The 17,720-nt window shown below is 31.3% G+C and overlaps 2 protein-coding genes across 2 annotated transcripts in view; both read left to right on the top strand.

The window, feature by feature from the left end:
* Positions 1-2,655: 2,655 nt before the first annotated feature.
* On the top strand, positions 2,656-3,951 carry LOC129952074 (serine protease snake-like). Its single transcript, XM_056064502.1, has 6 exons — positions 2,656-2,791; positions 2,853-2,968; positions 3,102-3,275; positions 3,339-3,421; positions 3,496-3,653; positions 3,727-3,951. Exons 1-6 carry the CDS (start codon positions 2,669-2,671, stop codon positions 3,901-3,903), a joined length of 831 nt encoding a protein of 276 aa, XP_055920477.1. The 5' UTR covers positions 2,656-2,668; the 3' UTR covers positions 3,904-3,951.
* Positions 3,952-12,832: 8,881 nt separating this feature from the next.
* LOC129952658 (serine protease filzig) overlaps positions 12,833-17,720 on the top strand; it is a 37,463-nt gene continuing 32,575 nt past the window's right edge. The window contains exon 1 of the mRNA XM_056065402.1: positions 12,833-13,816. Coding sequence (XP_055921377.1) covers positions 13,594-13,816 — 223 coding nt within the window. The 5' untranslated portion in view covers positions 12,833-13,593. The remainder of the gene's footprint in view (positions 13,817-17,720) is intronic.

Below are 17,720 nucleotides of genomic sequence, written 5' to 3'. Positions count from 1 at the left end.
AATGATCTGGGTAACTATAGGCCTATATCACTCTTGCCCTCAATAAGTAAGATTTTTGAAAAAGCTATAAAAAATAGAATGGTGAGCTTTTTAAAGAGAACAACATTTTTCAGTGATGTTCAGTTTGGTTTTCAAAACCAATAAATCAACCGAAGATGCGTTGTTACATTTCTGTTCTCAAATATTTGTAAGTTTTGATAGAAAAAAGAATACAGCTGGATTGTTTGTTGACACATCAAAAGCCTTTGACATGGTTAATCACGAAATTTTGGTAAGCAAACTTGAAATTCGAGGATTCATTAATGATTGGCTAAGATCTTATTTAAATTTAAGAGCCCAAACAATGAAATTTGATGGTGTTAGGAGTGATATAAACACATTCCATTTGGGAGTTCCACAATGTTCGGTTTTAGGACCAATACTTTTTTTGGTATACATTAATTCTTTATTCAGTTTGCCTTTTAAGGGTTCTCTTACAGACCTTGCAGATGATGTTGGTTTTTCGTATGGTACAGATAGTTTTCTGAATCTTATATCGGGTATAAATTGGGATCTCAGCTTGTTAAGAATCTGGTTTCCAGAGCACAAATTGATAATAAGTTCTAAAACTAAGATATTGTTTTTCAGTTTGTCTGGCAGAAAGATTGTTAATGCTGATTTCTTTTTCCACGTTACTGAGTGTCCAAAATTCATGCTTTTTAACTGCACCTGTAATCCTATGGTTACTTCCATAACATTTACGGATTCCATGAGCTGTAGTGATAAATGCTTCAAATTAGAAATAGTTAATGAATTCAAGTATTTGGGAGAATCTTAGACAACATTTTCGGTGCACTCTTAGAAACTTCTTCTTTTTGCTTAAAGTTTGTTCTCCCAAACTGCTACTTAAAATGTATTATGGCGTTTTTCATTTGAAACTAGAATATGGAATTTCCTGTTGGGGAGGTTCATAGTATAACAAAATACAACCTTTATTAGTTTTGCAAAAAAGTGTTCTGAAGAAAATATGTGGTAAGTCTCGCCTGTACCCATAGTTTTCCACTATTTAGAGATTTGCAAATTCTTTCAGTGAGACATATGTATTGTTATAAATTTCTTAAAATTTTTTTAACAGATCAGGTAATCTTAATTTTAGAATAATTCATAATTATATTTTACGTGGTCATTTTTTAAACCAAAGTTTCTATACCGGTATATCGAACAACCGTATTTATAAATTTTTATAATGTTTTCTCATGTCGGATATTTAATAGACTCCCCCATTCTATCGGGATGCAAACTTCTCATTTGTTATTTATGAAACTAGTTAAATATTTTCTCCTTAGTCTTGATAATGAAAGTATTGAATTTTTTGTAAATGGTTCTACCTGATGTTTTCTTGAAATGTTTAACTTCAATTTAATTTATTGTCTATTGTTTATTTATTTAATGCATTACATAAATTTATGATATTTTAACTTTCTTTTTTAAATTTTCTTTTAAGGGTCACCCCACCCATTTTAATTAATAAATGTAAAATTTTTCTTAGAGTGGCAATAACTCTATTTTTATAAAAATATTTTTGTCACTTATTGCTTTTCATCTTATTGTTTTTATTTGGATTTTAAGAAATAAAATGTTTAATCTAATCTAAAATTCAATAATTTTCCAGCATTGTTCGTTTGTAAGACGATTCATGGTTAAATAATACACCAAACTGAAGATGTTTGACAGTAAAACAAAACACGAAACGTGCGTCAGCTGTTTAAACCAGTGTTCCCAAAAAGATAATAGCTAACAAATCACCCTTTATAAAGAGAAAAGTTAACAAATATATTTAATTTTTTTTTGTGAAAATCTTTGAGCCGTTTTTGAAAATATCGAATTTTTAATTTTTGAGAAAAAAAAATCCTTATATTTTTACCAATTCTTTTTCTAAAAACGTGGCTTCAGTTTTCTTAAACATTAAAAATACATTGAAAACGGTTTTGTTAGACAAATGACACTTTGCCAATACAATTAAAATACGTTTCTTTATTTCAACAAAAGACTTCTAGGTGGAATTGAGAATTAATTGCTAAGATATGATGAGACAGAAATTAAGCTAGTTGTTTTACTTTAACAAAAAATATTGTTAACTTGACTAAATATGATGAAGCCTCAAATCAGTTTTATTTAATGCATTATCTGAATAAAAGTCAGCATATTTCAAACAGTAACTTAAGTGTTTTTTACTACTTTGAAAATAATGAATGAATTTTCACCTCGTACTCGTATATTCTAAGTATAAGACTCTGATTCTATCCCCATTTGAAAAAGTAAGAACTAACAGAAAGACTGCGATTCGCAATTAATGGGAAATCCCATACGATAAACAAATTTCCCTCATTTGCTGTTTTCACAATATTCAACACTCTCATAATTTACTGAATATCTCTTAAATGTTAATTTGTTCTTATGAGATACATTTAATTAATAAATGGGAAATTTTAAAATTATTTCATTCACATAAGTAACAATACGAGTATTAGCCTCAATTACAATATATAACAATATTATTAGACATTTTCCTGGAATAGTGAAACAAGTTTAAAACATTGAGCTTATGACTTAGAATGACTATATTAACAGCAATTTTCTATTCAATCTCTGGAATTAAGTTATTCGATTCGCTGATTAAAGTCACACCATGAGCTGCAAAACATTGTCCGTGTTATTTGTTCTTCAAATTCTTTTATTGTTTATCCCTAACGTTGATAATCAAGACATTGTGGGGGGGCTACCGGTGAAATATGGAGAGTTTCGTTATATGGTATACAAACAGTGATTAAAAATATCATATCATAATTATTTTATTTTATTTTTAACATTAGGCTGCCTTAGGTTGGTTAAATGAAAATGCAGGTCTGGACTTTCTTTGTGGTGGAGTGATAATATCTGTTAGTTCTAGATGGATTCTAACCGCAGCACATTGTACCCACAAAAATGGGTAAGTTACTAAGGTCAAGGAACCTTTTTTCCTGAAATTGTTGGTCCCAACAAAAAAACACCCTATAAGTCACGTTCCTATGTGGAGTATTTAAATAATTTTGTATAAATTTATATATATTATATATTTAAAGGAAACAACCTGACTATGCTTATTTGGGAGGGCAGCCTCTTGACGAGTTCTCATTCTCAGGCAATTTAACATATACAGTCAAACAAGTAATAGTTCATCCAAAATATGATCCAAAGCAGGCTTATCATGACATTGCTCTTATAGAATTATATTACCGGTTTCCTGAATACATAGGGTAAGTGAAACACTTGCACTTCTTATACACAGAGCTACAATTCACTCATAATTTGACACACAGATTTGGTTCCATTTGCGTTTGGCGCCGTCGAAAACTCACCAGCAATGAAACTGTAGCTATTGGCTATGGACAAACCGAATTTGGTTCGTATAAATTAATAAAATTATATCAATCTTTCAATTTCACTAACAAAAATATATTTTGACAAAAATAAAAGCTGGAAAAACTTCGAAGGAACTACTAAAAGTCAACTTGAAAGTCTATTCAAATGAAATCTGTCAACCTTTTTATAAACGTCAAAGAAAATATAAATCAGGTATTTCGGATAAGCAAATCTGTGCTGGCGATAAGGAAGATACTAAAGACACATGTCAAGTAAGTTTTTTTTAGTAAATATTCATTTCGAAAACATGTTATTATTTAATTGTTCTATTATTAACATTTTAAGGGTGACTCTGGAGGACCGCTTCTTTTGAATTATAATAATGTGGAATATGTTGTTGGTATTACATCTACAGGACAAGCCTGCTCTGGATATCCACCAGCTATTTATACAAAAGTATCTCCATACAGAAGATGGATACGCAAGGCTTTATATAAGGTGGGAGGTCATGTAATATGCTGACCCTCCAATACACAATCAAGAGACTTACTCGTAGGACGTTGTACATAACTATTTCCAAAATTTTTCTATTTTAAAATTGTATTTATTTATTAAAATGTATATAAAAGAACTTTGGCATTTCTTGTCTTTTTAAAATCCCTTAATTCATTACAAATAATATCAACATTTTTAGATAGGACTTTCCACAAATGCTGAGTATTTAAAAAGTATTGTAAAATTTGGTTAATTCTAAAAATCCAAAGCCCTGGAAGGCTTAGAATTTTGAAATGGGACAACACAAAAATATTTGTTTTAAATTTACTTTATTCGAGAGATAATATTTTGGCATTATAATTTAAGTATGATTTCTGGAATATCACATCCACGGACAGATCCTTACTTACTTACTTAAGGTCGGGGTCCAGTCCTGTGTGAATTAGGGACCCACTCAACAAATTTCTAGATCTAGCTCGGTCCCTAGCTAGATGTCTCCAGTTTCGCGCTCCAAGTTGGGTGAAGTCACCTTCCACTTGTGTGCGCCACCTGATTCGCGGTCTTCCTCTACTGCGCTGTCCTGTGGGTGTGGATTTGAAGATTTTCCGGGCCGGAGCATTGGTTCCCACGCGCTCTACGTGACCCTTAGTCGTTGGACTTTTACCCTTTTGACTAAGTCTACGTTGCTGTACAGCCCGTACAGCTCGTCTTTCCATCTTCTCCTCCACTTCTCTTCGATGCATACGGGACTGTAGATCACACGAACAACTTTTCTCTCGAAACGACCCTAGGTGCTTCCATCCGCTTTTGTCATAGTCCATGCTTCTATAGTCCCTCAAGAGAGGGCTTTGCTATTTAAATGCTTTCTTAGCCCAACGAAATAGCAAGAGTTATTCTGCGTTTGATCTCAGCGCAGGTGTTGTTATCTGCGTTTACAGCGGAGCCTAGCTAGACGAAGTCCTTGACTACCTCAAAGTTACGTCTGTCGATGGTGACGTTTTGACCAATACGTCGGTGTTGTATGTCCTTTCTTGACAACAGCATATACTTTGTTTTGCGCTCATTAACCGTTAAACCCATTTTTGCCGCCTCTGCCTCAATACTCACAAAAGCCCCATTGACATCACTCTCAGTTCTTCCGATAATGTCAATCTCATCAGCATATGCTAGTAATTGAACAGACTTTTGAAAGATAGTGCCTCTAGTGTTGACGTGTGAGCTCTGTACTATTCTTTCAAGTAAGATGTTAAAAACTTCAGCGCATCAACTTGTCTAAAACCATTTTTGACATCGAAGGTTTCCAATCTTTATGGAGCAGCTTGAATTCTCCATAGCCATCCTGCACGAACCGACGAGTTTGGCATGGATGCCAAAACTAGACATGGCTCTATACAGCTCGTCCCTGTAGATGCTGTCATATGCGGACTTGAAATCGATGAAAAGATGGTGGGTGTCGATTTGGTGTTGGGTTTTTTCCAGGATCTGCCGGAATGTGAATATTTGATCGACTGTGGACTTTCCTGGTCTAAAACCACACTGATAAAGACCTATCAGGTTGTTGACGATGGGCTTTAGACGTTCACATATTACGGCAGGGAAGATTTTGTAAGCGATGTTAAGTAGACTGATTCCTCTATGGTTGGTGCAGTTTAAAGGGTCTCCTTTTTTCAGGGTCGGGCAAACAATACTGAGGTTCCATTCATCGGGCATGCTTTCTTCCGATCACATCTTAATGATTAGTTTATGCATGCTCCTAACCAACTTATCTCCTGATGCTTTAAGGAGCTTGGCATTCAAGACTTCAACATAGATATGGCAATCTCTACTTCGTCTAAGTCGGAAAGACGGGATTGTTTGCTTTCGTCGACTATGTTGAATGGATATACTGCCTGACAGCGGAATTCGGTTCGTCGTCGCCATTATACAGTCTGCAGAAGTGGTCCTTCCATATCCTCAGCACTGACTGTGGTTCCACTATGATGTTTCCTCTTTCGTCTTTGCAGCCTGCGGTTCTAGGTTTATGTACCTGTGAATTCCGTTTCACATGTTAATAAGACTTTCGAACTTCTTTCTTGCTTTTTAAGGGCACGCTTCTCATGCTCTCTCTTTTTCCTTCTGAGAAGTCGGTGTTCCTCTCGCCTCTTCTGCTCATATAGCTCATGAGCAGCCCTCGTCCTTTTATGCAGTGCCGCTTTGCACGCCTGTTGTTTGGCTGCATTTGCCTGCAGACATTCCTTAACAAACCAGGGGTTCCTTGTTGGTGGTTGCTTGAAACCCAGCACGTCAGAGGCGGCTTCTCTGATTGCATCTTGGCAATTCAAAAGAGGTTACTTGTAACTTGATCGGAAAAGGATTTAGCGATCTCTTTCGATTGTGGCCGTTCAACGTTGTACATTTTCCCAGCATCTCCCTGTTTTGCCTTGGGTCTGGAAACCCTAAGTGCTACCTTGGCTACAACGAGGTAGTGATCCCAGTTGATATTAGCTCCTCGGAAAGTTCGAACATCCATGATGCTGGAAGCGTCAATCGCAATATGGTCAATCTGGTTGACGGTAGATTGATCAGCAGAACACCAAGCTCCTTTGTGGATGTTATGGTGTGGAAAACGCGTACTTGCTACCATGACATTTCGCTCCGCACCAAAATATTTGAGCCTGAATCCGTTGTGCCGAAGGATATGACGGTCATATTATAATCTAGTGGTCTACGTTTCGATGACTTTTTCGAACATTTATATCCATATATCAGCAAATAACGTTGTGAATTTTGTCATCCAATGGATCAATTGCTTAGGGCTCTTAATAATAGTGTTCCATACCACTCACGCCCGTTTTAGGACTTTTTGACTTCAATTAGATTAAAAAAAGCAGCTTTTGTTAAAGATTTCCAAAGGTCTCAAAGTGTTAAGATCAGAAGAACTATCCTATTGAATTTTATTTCCAAAGCAAGAGTTCCTCAGGGACTTCGATCTCTGACAACATTTTTCGTACACAGGAATGGTTGAGAGTTGTAAGTCACTAGGCCCTGGTTCTTCATGTACTGTTGCACCCCCTTATTTATTTTATAAGAGTTCCTCAGGGTAGTCATTTAGGTCCACTTCTTTTTATCATAATTTATTTATGATGTAGCAAGTTTTCTTTAGCAAAAATCTCGTACAAACATCAAAGCTTGTTTTATAATTTTGGTAATGTTATATATCAAGTTTTTAAATTGATACCAGGCCACAAATTACTAGGTCCACTACTACTACGTTCCTTTAATTATTCGCTTTACTTTTACATCAGATTTTTTGTTTACTTTCTTTATTTTCATGTAAATCATAATATTGCGGTTATTAAATTTAAATTGTTTTACAGAATAATTTTTCAACCATCAAAAGTTACCATTTTGACAGAGTAACAGAGTATAGGCCTAAGGCAGTCTTGTACTTCCTGTTTCATATATTGTATTTTTGTATACCTCAAAGCAACACCGCATAGTACGACTATAACCGAATTATTATAAATAAGCCTACATAATAATTAAAAATAATTTCTTATTTTCTGTTAGTTTAGTTTATTGGCATGGCATGCAAAATGAAAGTTAGAGTTGAAACAGAACCATCATCGCGCCCATGTTAAATCAAGGTTATTTGCCCGTATATCCGCGTTGTTGTATTTTTAAAAGAAAAAAGAAACAATTTCACTGTTTAATTTATTATCTCATCAATCATCATACAATAAACTAATTAGTTTGTTTAAGTACATAATTCTCAATACCCCCAAGCTTATGCTCGTATACCTAACTATACACCAAGGAAAACCTTAATTGTTTACTCTTTTTGCTTTTAAAAAAATTCGCATAAAATCGATTGAAGAATATTAATAGGAAGCTAACTTTCATCTTTCTTTATTTATTTTTATTTTATTTTGTGTATGAATTTCATTCGTTCCGAGGGCGAAAGTGTCAAATTGACTAACAACAATAAATATAGTGAGGGACAATGACCCCCTTTAAAAATTCACATTTGTTAATTGCGGTGATTATTTGAATTTTAATGCTATTACCTAGAAATTTAGCTGAAGTCTGATGATGTTATATCATCATCAACAATATCTCCACTATATAGTTGTCTTGAGTTTGAGACTTTTGAAAGTGAGAGTTTTGTTTAACTCCGTCAAATCTGACGGCAATTCGTTATTTAATGTTCTGCCTCAAGAAGATTTATTGGAATGATTAAATTCGTTTAGGAGATTTTTATCTCAACGATGAGAAGATTTATTTTGAGATATTTTATAGCGATATAGCAGCCTGAGGTTAGGTTAAGAAAATTATTCCATCAATTTTGACAGATACGTTTGACGAGAAGCTGAAAAATAAAGATATAACCATTCATAAGATTATGAGAACTTAAAAAAAAGCTTCACTAATTCAATTAATTTAAAAATCTAATAAATTTGTGAAATTTAAGTAAAAAGTTTTGACAGAAATATGTGGGTCAAAGAATCCACTCAAATATTAGATTTGGAAAATACAAAGACAATTGTTTAGAGCAGAGTTCATCTATCAGCTTATAGCTCAAAAATCCATTTTGCTGAATCACTCTATTAGATACATTTCCAAATTCGTCATAAGCAACTTCGAACTACAACTGAATCACTATAATGTCAGGAAAATGTAAAAATAATAAAATCAAGAGAATTTCCAACAACAAAAATTCTTACAAGTGCATGTAAATTTATTCTTTCCGTTTAAGTATCGCTATAAAGGTACAAAGTCATAAACTTATTACATAATTGATTATAATATCATGCTTTATAGATGCTTCTTAATTTATGTTAAAGATAGAAAGTTTCTATCAAGCACACAAACAAACAACCTGTATAAAGAATAACCAATGGATATTCATCCATTCATCGATATCTTTTGACAAACTACAAACGAACCAGATTGAACGATACATATTATTTCTCATAAAGCTGTTTAATTCATCAGTCTTATTGGCGGCGGAGACTGCGGCTGTTCTGTTGTAAGGTAACGACGAGCGACGACGGCGGCGCGGCGGCGGTGACGATTGATAGATGAGTTGATGACGATGAGTGAAATTGACCCAAAGGAAGTGATATACAAGCTATAACAGGCAATAAGTGAGACATCATCAAGTGAGCCTGAGTCGTATACAAAAAAAAGACTGGCTATCGCTTTATCAATCTAATTAAAAAACCCTCAAGATTTGATTGAATGTGCTTTTAAGACTATTTTTTCCACACATTTAACTCTTTACTTTTGTTTTTTACATATCTTTTCATTTATATAAAATATAAAATGGGGCCCAATGTGAGGTTTTAACCTATATATTTTACTGATAAGTATACATTAATGTTTTTTTTTCGGAACTAAGTTTTCCTTTAGTAGTTTTACTTTACATAGTGCGCAACGTGAGGATAGGGCCTTTAAATCTTCAATTATATATTATACCCAAGTGGCCCCCGATGTGAGGATTGAACCTACATCAATGACTGATAGGTAGACACTTGTTCATTATTACATATTTATAATTAGAACTGAGTCTCTTTTATTGGAAGAGTGTAAAAAGTGAGGATAAGTCGTATAAGTTGATCAGTAGAGTTTTCTTTAACAATTATACTTAAATGGCGCCCAATGTGGGGCTTAAACCTTTACAAATGACTGGTAAGTAGAAAATTGTTCACTTATTTATAATTTATCGAAACAAACTTCTTATTTACTATAATAAATTAAAACACGAGGATGAGATGTTTATAAACGTTTGATGGGCAGAGTTTAGTCAATAAATGGCGCCCAACGTGAAGCTTTAACTGAAATTAATGATTAGTAGATATAGTAGTACCCGTAGCATGACGGTTAATGCGTTGGACCGTCATGCGAGAGGTCTTGTGTTCGATCCCTGCCTGTGCCACCTTAAGTTTTTTCACGGGTACTGCTTCTTGCGGGGAATTTAACAAATTTGGTCTTCACTAAAATGGCTCCCAACGTGAGGTTATGTTGGATTAGAGATGATTTTGTATATGTGAATCATACAGAAAGAATACAATATAAAATATTTTCTAAAACAACAACGTAATTGAAACTGATAAACACATTTTTGTTCATCAATCACACAATTCATAAACAAACAATGTATAGTGAAGAAGATAAACCGTAAACTTTTTCTAAACAAAAAAAAAGATACAAAGGAAAACAATTTTCATAGTAATTTCACTTTTTAAGGGTCATTGAGGTATAAGACCTTCAAAAGAATAAAATCGTGCTACACAAAAAAAACACGCACTTGTCGTCCACACTCCACCGCATCAAGCTCTCATCATTCATGTATCCATCCATAAATAATGATAAAGTATCTTTGATGCATATACAGTAAAGTTGTGGATGTCTGCAATGGATCTTGTAGGAGGAATAGAGGTCAGTCTTTATTATATAGACAGAGGACCTTTCGTTCTTTTTTTTCACACGAATTACTTTTCATTTTATGCAGCATATAGGACAACAACCTACAGACCATCACTAGCGGTGCATCATCTTCTTCGTCGTTTTATTTTTTGTTTTTTTTTTTGTATTTTTTGAGGGTTATGATCATAAAAGTGAAAGACATTATTATCTTCTTGATGGGCAAAATGAAAGTGGCAGTGATTTTTTCTTTTCTTCTTTTAATGTTTGGTATATCAATTCACGATTGTAGTTGTTTTTTTTTAGGTAGTTTTATTTAAGCTTCTTATGCTTGTCTTCTTCTTATACTGTCTTTAAGATGGCATCAGGAGGCAACTGATGCTCTTAAAACTTTAATAAATTGTTAAAGTTAATGTCTTTTTTCTGTCAAGAAAAATAATAAACTTTAACCACGCTATTATATATTTTTTGTAGAATTTAAATGAATGAAATGAATATAATAAATTAAACGAAATAAAATAAATCAAAATGTATTAAAATTAATCAATCGAATCAAATAAGTTCAGTTATTAAAATGAATACAGTGAATCAATTGAATGCAGTGAATGGATTTTAGAGAATGAATCAGACGAACAAAATGAATAAAATGAATCAAAATTATTCAAATTCATATAATTATTGATATGAATCAAATTCATACAATTATTGAAATAAATGAAATGAATGAAATGAATGAAATGAATGAAATAAATTAAATGAATGAAATAAATGAAATGAAATGAAACGAATGAAATAAATGAAATTAAATGAATGAAATGAATGAATGAAATGAAATTAATGAAAGAAAATGAATGAAATTAATGAAATGAATGAATTGAATGAAATGAATGAAATGAATGAATTGAATGAAATGAATGAAATGAATGAAATGAATGAAATGAATGAAATGAATGAAATGAATGAAATGAATGAAACGAATGAAATGAATGAAATGAATGAAATGAATGAAATGAATGAAATGAATGAAATGAATGAAATGAATGAAATGAATGAAATGAATGAAATGAATGAAATGAAATGAAATGAAATGAATTAAATGAAATGAATGAAAGAAAATGAATGAAATTAATGAAATAAATGAAGTGAATGAAAGAAAATGAATGAAATTAATGAAATGAATGAAATTAAATGAAATTAATTGAATAAAATGAAATGAATAAAATGCATGAAATAATTGAAATTAATTAAATGAAATTAATGAAATGAAATTAATTAATTAAATGAAATGAATGAAATATATGATATGAATAAAATAAAAAGAAATTAAATAAAATGAATAATGAATAAAATGAAATAAATTAAATGAAGGAAATGAAATGAATGAATGAAAAATAAAGAAAGAATGCAATGAATGGAATAAATGATAAAATTAATAAAATGAAGGGATTAAAAAAGTGCATGGAATGAAATGTATGACTTCCATAAATTGTATTATTTAAAAGTATAGAACCAACAAATTAGATTTTAAAATGAAATATGCTTTGGTTCTTAAATATAAAAATATATGTTTTATGTTTAATTTGAATTCAAAATGTATATGAGTAAAATGAGTTTTGCAGTTTTCTGAGCTATCAAAAATTCTTGTTTTTTTTAGAAAAATTATACAACAAATATTCCCGTCAAAATTTGTCAGTAAAATTGTTTTGACTGTAATGCTTTTTTGGACCAGAAATATATTAATTAATATTTCTTATACCTCAAATTAGGAACACAAAAAAAAACATAAAACAAAAGAGTTGAGCTAAGAACTTTGTTTTTTTTTTTAAATCAACAAAACAACATAAAATATCAAATCATAGTTTGAGCACCACTGTTTATAATGTCTATCAAACCATCAACCAATCAAACATCAAACCATATAGCCATCAAGAAGAGAGCAATAAAACAGTCTGCTACCGTCGCATCGTCTATCCAACATAACAGAGAAATGTCTTCTTTAACAGTTTACTTTCCGGTATTTTTTCTTCTTCGACTTTCTTTCTATACTACCTGCTGCCAGCTTGTTGCCAGTTACCACTGCCACTGACTCTGCCACTACATTTAAGTAATTTCTCGCTCACTCTCTCTCCATACAAAATGATTATTCTTTCTTCATTCTTTTGCGTCTGTTGGGCTGTTAAGCTGTTGTGTTGTGATCAAGTTGGACTTCTTTTCGTACATTTGATCGTCGTGTGTCGTTCAACGCTCAGTAAAGTGGCATCAGTCTCTTGTATATATGGAAAACAGAAGACACATCGCATTAGCACTTCAATATACTCAAATCAACTCAACTCGTACTAGGCGCATACAACTTACAAGGTGATATAAGAAAAGCACGACAAAACCAAAACCAAGACCAAGTCTCGATCGATGGACGGACTCTATGAGCAAACGAATAACCACAAACGTGAACGACGTGTCTTATCCAAAAGAAGAATTCATATTTGCTTTTCGCTTACGGAAGTCTTAACCACTGCATCGAAGAATCATAACAGCTCAGTTGGATTTCGATTGTGATTGCGGATGGATGGTTAATTTTTCTGTTTTTACTATTTCATCTCAAAATAATCATAACACATATTATATTCCATACACATTCGAAACATAAAAATTCGCTTTAAAACAGAAACGGAACTATCATCATCTTACTTTCCATTTGTGCCGCGCCACAATATACGACCACACCACACCGTATCGTAGTCTTTTCTCGTGAAATTAAAGGCAGAATCTCTAAAGTGAAAGTTTATTTTTGTATGTTTTTTTTTCTCGTTCAATATTTATTTTGGTGCGTTACTTTGCTGTGTTGTGTTATCATCGGAGAATTTCGTGCGTTTTATTTTTGCAAAGTTCAGTTCTATTGCAAATTTATTACATCAAGTCATCAACAAAAAAAAGTCATTATTAGCGAAACAGTTAATCGTAAAAGGTGAAAAATCGCGAAACAATTGCAACACAGCAGCAGCCTAAAGAGCGAGCGAGAGCAAAGGAAAATTGCACGCACAATAAAAGATACCATCGATCTTGAATTCTCAAGATACACAAGGAAGCCAGATATCGTTGCTCTGAGCCAATCAACCGCGGTGCATCATCATCCATCAGTGAAAAATCAGTTCTGTGTCTTCTTCTTTATTGTAAATTTAAAATCATGTTAAAGTAAAATAAAATAGAATTAAAAAAACTACAACAAATACATCTAACAATAATATTCAGTTTTGTTTTTCTTCAAAGGATACAAAAATAAAAAACAACAAAAGATACAAAATATCCAGTGTTATGTTATTTGTTAAGTTAAAAACCTTTCACAAAAAAAATAATAATAATAATAATTATACGAGCAGAAGAAAAATGCCTGCAACAGCTGTAAAGTGGGTTAATTTAACGGCATTATGTGTCTTGCTAACAGTTGTGCTTCTGCCACTGCCATCGCCTGCAAATGGATTTACACCGATTGGTGGTGGTAGTGGCAGCAGCGGCGGTGGCGGATTCCGAAACGGAGGTAAGTTGTTGCAAATTATAAAAAAAAGAAAAACAAAAAAAAACATGAATTGCGAGTCTTTAATAGAAAATTTTCTGTTTTCTTCTATTTGATCGATGATGATTCTAATTTGACTCTGTTTTTCTTTTGTGGTCTTGTATTTTCTTCTGATTTCCAAATATAGAAAAACTATTTCTATTTTTTATTAAATAACTTTCTAATCAGAGACTAAATTTCAATCTATTTTTGGTTCGGTTTTTGTCAGATTTTTTGAATCAAAGTCTCGAAATGAGATGATGACATTGAAATTTCTTTCATCAGCAATTTCATCCTTATCGTGTTAACAGATCATCATATTTGTTATTGTTTCCCTTTTTTTGTTTTGATTTAAAAGTAAAATTGAAAATACCAATCATCTGGAATTGATTGGGATCGCTATTGTGGTTTTGTGGTTAGTTTTCACTTCACACGCGTTTTTTATGGCGCTTGCAATTATACTCAAGATACTTAAGATATCGTGTGTATTTCTCGTATCTTCGTGCGTTGCTTCTTGTGTTGAGTGAAAATTATATTATTTTAATTCACTTACTAATCCATTCATCCGCCAACAACTTGAAGTGCAGCAGCAGCAGGATAGATCATTAGCAGAGAAATATGTATTAGTTACGATTAACTAGACCGCAATAGAGTGTTGTTTTGTGTTTATGATACTTTGAAATAGATTTGTCATGTTGTAGATTTTTTTTTATTTTATTATTAAATTGGTTTAGTGGAAGAGGAGTACAACGAAAGTAATGAACGAATGCGTTTATTTGTTTTTCTTTATTTTTGTTTTCTAATAGGTAACTGTGTCAGATTGGTTTCATGTTGAGTTTCGTTTCAGTTTAAGTTTTTTATTAATTTAATTTAGTCAGAGAGGAAAAGTGTAAGATCTGACAATTAAATTAGTTTGTTAATTTATTATTATTGTCTTATTTCATTGATTAACATAATATGTTCGGTTCTCATAGTTAGAAATGCGAAATTATGATAAACTTCTCAGAAAAACAAAAGAGCTGAGCTGGGAACTCGATTTTGTAAAAAAAATGTTTGTTCAACCATTGAGAGCCAGTATTTTTGTGACTAAAGGAGAAATATGTAAGAAAGTATAAATGTTCGTTTGCTAAGTGATTTTTGATTTTGATTCCAAAAGCCAGAAGTTTTCTTTTATTTTTTTAAAATAAAATGAATAATAAAAATAAATAAAATAAATAAATAAAACAACATGTTTTTTTTACGTAAAGTTAATTTGAAATTGTACTTTCTACAAATCCAAGGTATTGCTCAGTTCTAGCCTGATATTATATTTCAGTAGAATGCATACAAAATCAAAATATTTCAGTCATTCAACCAAAAACAAAAGTGGTAACAATATCCGTTTTTCTTCGTTTTTCTTCGTTTTTCTTCGTTTTTCTTCGTCTGCTTTTCTATTTTTCTAAAAGTTCAAATAAAATATACCCATTGTTTATTTTCTGTTTTTATTCAAAAATGAATAAAAGTGAAATACTACATCAAATATCACATCTTTTTGTGCCGTTACGATAAATCTTACGGTTTAAAATAAATAATATTCAAATTTTGTTGGACTGAGAAAGAAGAAAGCAGAGACTCACACAAAAATTTACATTTAACCATTTGTTTTCATTGCGTTGTGAATGTGTTTTAAATTGTTTGCAAATTTTGAACATAATCAAGAAGTTATTTATGACAAACATAAATTCTTCCTTGAAATAGCAATTTGTTGATAAAAAGGGGAAAAAATGTGCCTATAATTATGTATGTCTTACTTTTTTTACTTCGACATAAAGGGTGGACCACTATTGTTGCTATTAAATCGATTTTATCACATTTTTTCTAATAATTGAACATATTACTGAACAAAGAAAAATTTATTTTTTTAAAATTTAAATTAATACAAAAATAGTTTTCATTTTTCAAATGAAATGTTATTTTTTAAAAATTTCATTTCTGTTTTTTTTTGAAATAAAACCAGAAGAATATTGGTATTAAAATATTTGTCTGCTAATCCTGAAATTTTCGATTAAAGAAAATGAATTGTTGTATACTATTTACAAAACAGATTTTGTTAATAAATATTATCGACATTTTAAATATTTTTTAAAGAAAATTAAAGCTTTATAATTAAATCAGCTTAAATGGAAAAAATAACCCTAATTTTCAATTTAAAAAAATAACTTACTGAGGATATTTTATTTCTTCAATTTATTTTAAGTTTGTTTTATAATATTTAAAAATTTTTTAATGATTCTTAATTTCAAAAAAATAGCAATGAAAATATTCTTCATCTGTTTTATAAACAAAAACATTTACATTTTTAACTTATTTATTTACCAACTTATTAGAAATAAAATAAAATATAGAAATTTAAATTTAATACAAAATTTAATACAAAAAATTAAAAATTCTTGCCCATCCAAATAAAAAACGTTTTAAAAAATTCTGGGATGCGACAAGAAGCAAATGGTTTATTTTTAAGAACCAAAAACTATGCAAAGGACTTGAAAAGTCCTAAGGTAAAAACATAGTGTTACAAAAAATTCAATACATCTTTCTTAATATATAATCTATTTTTATCAAAATCAATTACAAACTCAAATTCGTTAAGAGCAATACAAGAAGGAGCTATTGGATCATGTTTCGCATAAGTTTTGCTATGAAAGGGAACATGTAGAAAATTACCATTTCTAGAACGCAAATTTCGAAATGGAACATATATTTAACTGAGACAACAAAAATGAACAATTTATGTTCGAGTTGAGGACATCATAAGCAAAGAGTACTGAATACAATTTTCTTCTAAATACTAAAGGTTTTAAGTCAATTAAGGCACATCTGGTCTCATAAGTTGGCATATTTGAATAATTATAAAGCTTTTGTAAAGCAAATTTTGTAAATCTCTTCTGAATCTTTGCATTCCTTAAAATATGGGATTCCATATTTTGCAACAGTATTCAAGTAAAGGTAAAGGGATACAAAAAGAGTGTTTAAAGTATAAAGATCTTCGAATGACTTAGAAGTTCTTGAAATAAATCCCAACATGGCATTAGCTTTTAAAAATAACATTATCAATTTGGAGAGAAAAATTCATATTCGAACAAACATCACACCAAGATCCTTTGGATTTGTTAACCTCATTAAGAACTGATTCTCAATTTTGTAATCAAAACATATCGGATCCTTTATTTCAGAAAATGTTACAATACTACACTTTTTTACATTCAAATTTAAACCATTTCTGAAACACCACTTGGTAATATTATTAATATCCAATTAATTTTACTAGCATCTGATGAAGAACTTACACAATTAAAAATCTTGAGATCATCAGCACATAAAAGACATCTAGGACTTTTAATACAATTCGTTAAATCATTTATAAATAAAATGAAAAAGTGTGGATCAAGATGACTACCTTGTGGTTCACCGGATAAATTTTGTATTTCATTGGAAAGAACATCACCAATTTTAACATATTGTCTTCGTCCAACCAGATACCTTCTTATCCATTTTAGAAGATTCGAGTGGAAGCCAAACAATTCAAGTTCTTTCAAGAGAACATTATGTTGTACCCGTCAAACGCCTTGGAAAAATCGGTGTAGATTACATTCACTTGAGTATGATTTTCTAAACAACCAAGACAGTAATTTGTAAAAATTGTGCAAAATTTGTTGCAGTAGGCCTAGCACTCATAAAGCCATGCTGATGCAGCGAAATATGATTTTTAACTAAACTATAAAGTTTAATTTTAACAATTGCTTCAAATAATTTAGGGATTAGCTGAAGCTTAGCAAAAGGTCTATAATTTTCTACAGATGCTTTAGATCCAGACTTACGAGTATGCAAAGGAGTTAGCAGAGAATGTTTC

This window comes from Eupeodes corollae, chromosome 3 (genome assembly GCF_945859685.1).
Source record: "Eupeodes corollae chromosome 3, idEupCoro1.1, whole genome shotgun sequence".
Classification (NCBI taxonomy): Eukaryota; Metazoa; Arthropoda; class Insecta; order Diptera; family Syrphidae; genus Eupeodes; species Eupeodes corollae.
Note: the sequence above shows the minus strand (reverse complement) of the source record. Positions and strands in the feature narration are given on the sequence as shown.